Source organism: Mus caroli, chromosome 4, assembly GCF_900094665.2.
Source record: "Mus caroli chromosome 4, CAROLI_EIJ_v1.1, whole genome shotgun sequence".
NCBI lineage: Eukaryota > Metazoa > Chordata > Mammalia > Rodentia > Muridae > Mus > Mus caroli.
The window spans coordinates 114,828,378-114,831,699 of record NC_034573.1 but is presented as its reverse complement, the minus strand read 5'-3'; the positions used below and the strand labels follow the sequence as shown (position 1 = coordinate 114,831,699).

The window sequence follows — 3,322 nt, the reverse complement described above, 5'->3', positions numbered from 1 at the left end:
ACAGGGATGCTCAGTGTAGCCCTGGCTGTCCTGGAACTCACTCTGTAGACCAGGCTGGCCTCGAACTCAGAGATCCGTCTGCCTCTGCCTCCCGAGTGCTGGGATTAAAGGCGTGCGCCGCCACTCCCCGACTTAACAGCAGTACTATTAAACACCACCATTTGAGAATACCAGTTCGTCCTCTATCTACTTTGTGCCTGAACATGGAAGCAAGGGGACCAATTTACCACAAACAAACCTGAGGTTCTTGTCTCCCTCTCCATGCCAAGCTCACTTCATGACGTGCTTCTTCTAAGAGGAGTGGTTGTGTGGCCTGTTCTCTGGGTCACGGAAAGCACCGTCTCATAGTGCCTTCCTGTAAACCATATATTTGGTTTTGGTGTGTGCTGTCTGCTTGAACATGTGTGCACGAGTGTGGAGACCAGAAGTCAATGTCAAGCCTCTTTCTCTATCATTCTCTATTTCTTCTTCTGAGACACACACACACACACAAAGAAAAAAACAAAAACAAAAAACAAAAACCTTATACGCGTGGGTGTTTTTTACCTGTGTATGACATCTGTGCAGTTTTGAGGAGACCCAAAATGCATATTGAATACTGAGGAGCTGAAGTTACAGCCGGTTGTTAGCTGCCAACCATGGATTTTCTGGAAAAGCAGCCACTAATCTTTACTGCTGAGTCATCTCTCCAGCCCCTCTACCTTATTTTTTGAGACCCGGTCTTTCACTGAACCTGGAGCTCACTGATTTAGCAAGACTAGCTGATGAGCAAGCTCTAGGGAACTTTGTCTCCACCTCCCCAGGGCTAGGGTTACATCCGCGTGCCACTGCGCCTGCCTTTTTACATGGGTGTAGGGTGTCCTACCTTCACCAGCTGTCATTGCCACAGACCCACGCCTCTGAGAACATGTCCCAAGTCCTTCCCAAGCAAAGGTGACTTGCTACAGACAAAGTGCATGCCCTCTCACCAATGACTTTTATCCCCCTGTGTGCATATTGGAAGATGAACTGATCCGGGAGGTCACCATCAATTGCGCAGAGAGAGGGCTGCTGTTGCTGCGTGTCCGGGACGAGATCCACATGACCATCGCTGCCTACCAGACTCTGTATGAGAGCAGCGTGGCATTTGGCATGAGGAAGGCACTGCAGGCCGAACAGGGGAAGTCAGACATGGAGAGGAAAGTGAGTGGGGTGACGGTGTTCCCATGGCTCCCAGATGCTTCTGTAAATCTCAAGGCCTGCAGTTGTCATTGTAACCCTGAATTCTGGCCCTGAGGTGTCCTCCACACTAATACTGCAAGGCCCCAGTGAGGAGTGGTCTTGTCTAAGGACACTCCATGTCAGTCACTGACTTCCCACTGGGTGGCAGTGCACACCCTGGCATTGCCTTAGGTCGGACTGTCCTGTCCCAAGTTACCTCACCCAGGCTCTTACAATGCTCATCCACTTGGGGATGTCCCAGGATGATGGCCATTCTATCTTCAGATTACAGAATTGGAGACGGAAAAGAGGGACTTGGAGAGGCAAGTGAACGAACAGAAGGCGAAATGCGAGGCCACCGAGAAGCGGGAGAGCGAGAGGCGGCAGGTGGAGGAGAAGAAGCACAACGAGGAGATCCAGTTCCTGAAACGGACCAATCAGCAACTGAAGGTAAAAGGGGCCCAGGGCCAGGCTCCCGCCTACGGGGCCAGACCTAGAGTGCTTCCCACCGGTGACTTGTTTGAAGTAGTGGAGATTCAATGTCGTGGAGAACATTTGGCAGATGTTATCCCCCTAAACTCTATCTCCAGCCCTCCTTTTGCCTTTTCTTGTTTAGATTTTTGGAGATAGGGTCTCATGTAGCTTACATTCTTACTTCTTAGCCTCTGGGATTACAGCCAAGTGCCATCATGCCCCCCCACCCCCACCCCCACCCCCCTTCACTTTTCTTTTAAAGAGTTTTTAGGCTTTTTTTTTTTTTTAATCTATACAAATGTTTTGCCTGCTGCTCACACGCTGTGCTTGTTGTATCCCCTGGAACTGCTGGATGGTTGTAAGCTACCTCATGAGTGCTAGGAAACAAACCCAGATCTTCTGCAAGAGCCATGAGGTACTCTTACCTGCTCAGCCATCTTTCCAGCCCTCCTTTTAGTTTTCAGTTGAAAACAGGACCCAAGTGTCCCTGACTTTCCTTGAACTCGCTCTAACTCAGGGAGGCCTTGAACTTGAAATTCTGCTGCCATTCCTGTAGTGGTGATTACAAGTCTGTGCCCGTGGCTTTTAAATGTTGGCCCACTTGTACTGCCAAGGAGTAAGGGAGGCTGACCAGGGTAGGGTGTGGCTCCTTTTCTACATTCTTTATGCCTTTAGTTGTGAAGGAAGCCTATTCTCAATAAAAAGTACCTCAGCCTGCCTCTCCACTGTGATGCCATCTCATGCCTGCCAATCTATTTTCCTCTGGGGAAAAAGATATCATAACCAGAGAGGATGCGACAGTGTCTGTCCCCTCAAGCTGGTCATGGGAGTCTTCCTCCATGGACCAGGTGTTCTCGGCAGGCTCCAACAGGAACGTTATCCGCCACCCCTCCCCCGAACCCTTGCATCTTGATGCACTGTGGCGGCAGAGAAGGCTTTTGAGAGGAAGTGTGTGTGGGAAGCTCCCTAGGTGAATGCCAGAGGAACCCAGCTATAGGTGGTTTTCCTCAGCCCAACTGAGGTACTGGGAGAGGACCAGATGGGAAAGAGGGGATTACAGGCTGCAGAGGCTGAGCCCCAGACAAGTACCACTGCTTATCACAGGGCAACTCCCCATGCCCCTTTGAGACAGGGTTTCTCTGTGTAGCCCTGGCTGTCCTGGAACTGTAGACCAGGCTGACCCTGAACTCAAAAGATCCATCTGCCTCTGCCTCCCAACTGATAGGATGAAAAGCTACAGGACAATGCTTATAAACAATTATAGGCCACCACAGATAGGCTGAGCAGAAGCTACAGGGCTTGTGCCCTACAGTGCAGCTTACCAAGGCTTGTTGAGGGTTGAGCATCACTTTCTAAATATGGTACCTCCCTCTTCCCTTCCTCACTCGAAGCCAAAGTTCTTGAGCTCGAGATAAGGAAGGTTTTGCATGAGCCATTAGCAGAGGAGGAGAGATTCTGATAGTTGCTGGAGAGTCTATCAGAAGCAAAGCTAGAGGCTTCCCCAGGCAATGTAACCCGTTGATCCACTCAGCAGACTCCAAAGCTGGTTTCTTCATTCCAACAAGAGTAAAGCTGAATACCTTAGCATCCTTTAACATCCAAGGGCAGCCCTGGAATCCCCAGGGCAAAGGATTCTTTTTTTTTTTTT

At 50.1% G+C, this 3,322-nt stretch overlaps 1 protein-coding gene across 1 annotated transcript in view; it reads left to right on the top strand.

The window, feature by feature from the left end:
* Positions 1-3,322, top strand: part of Dnali1 (dynein axonemal light intermediate chain 1) — a 10,301-nt gene that overhangs the window by 4,890 nt on the left and 2,089 nt on the right. Inside the window, exons 4-5 of the mRNA XM_021160193.2 lie at positions 1,004-1,182; positions 1,486-1,650. Coding sequence (XP_021015852.1) covers positions 1,004-1,182; positions 1,486-1,650 — 344 coding nt within the window. The remainder of the gene's footprint in view (positions 1-1,003; positions 1,183-1,485; positions 1,651-3,322) is intronic.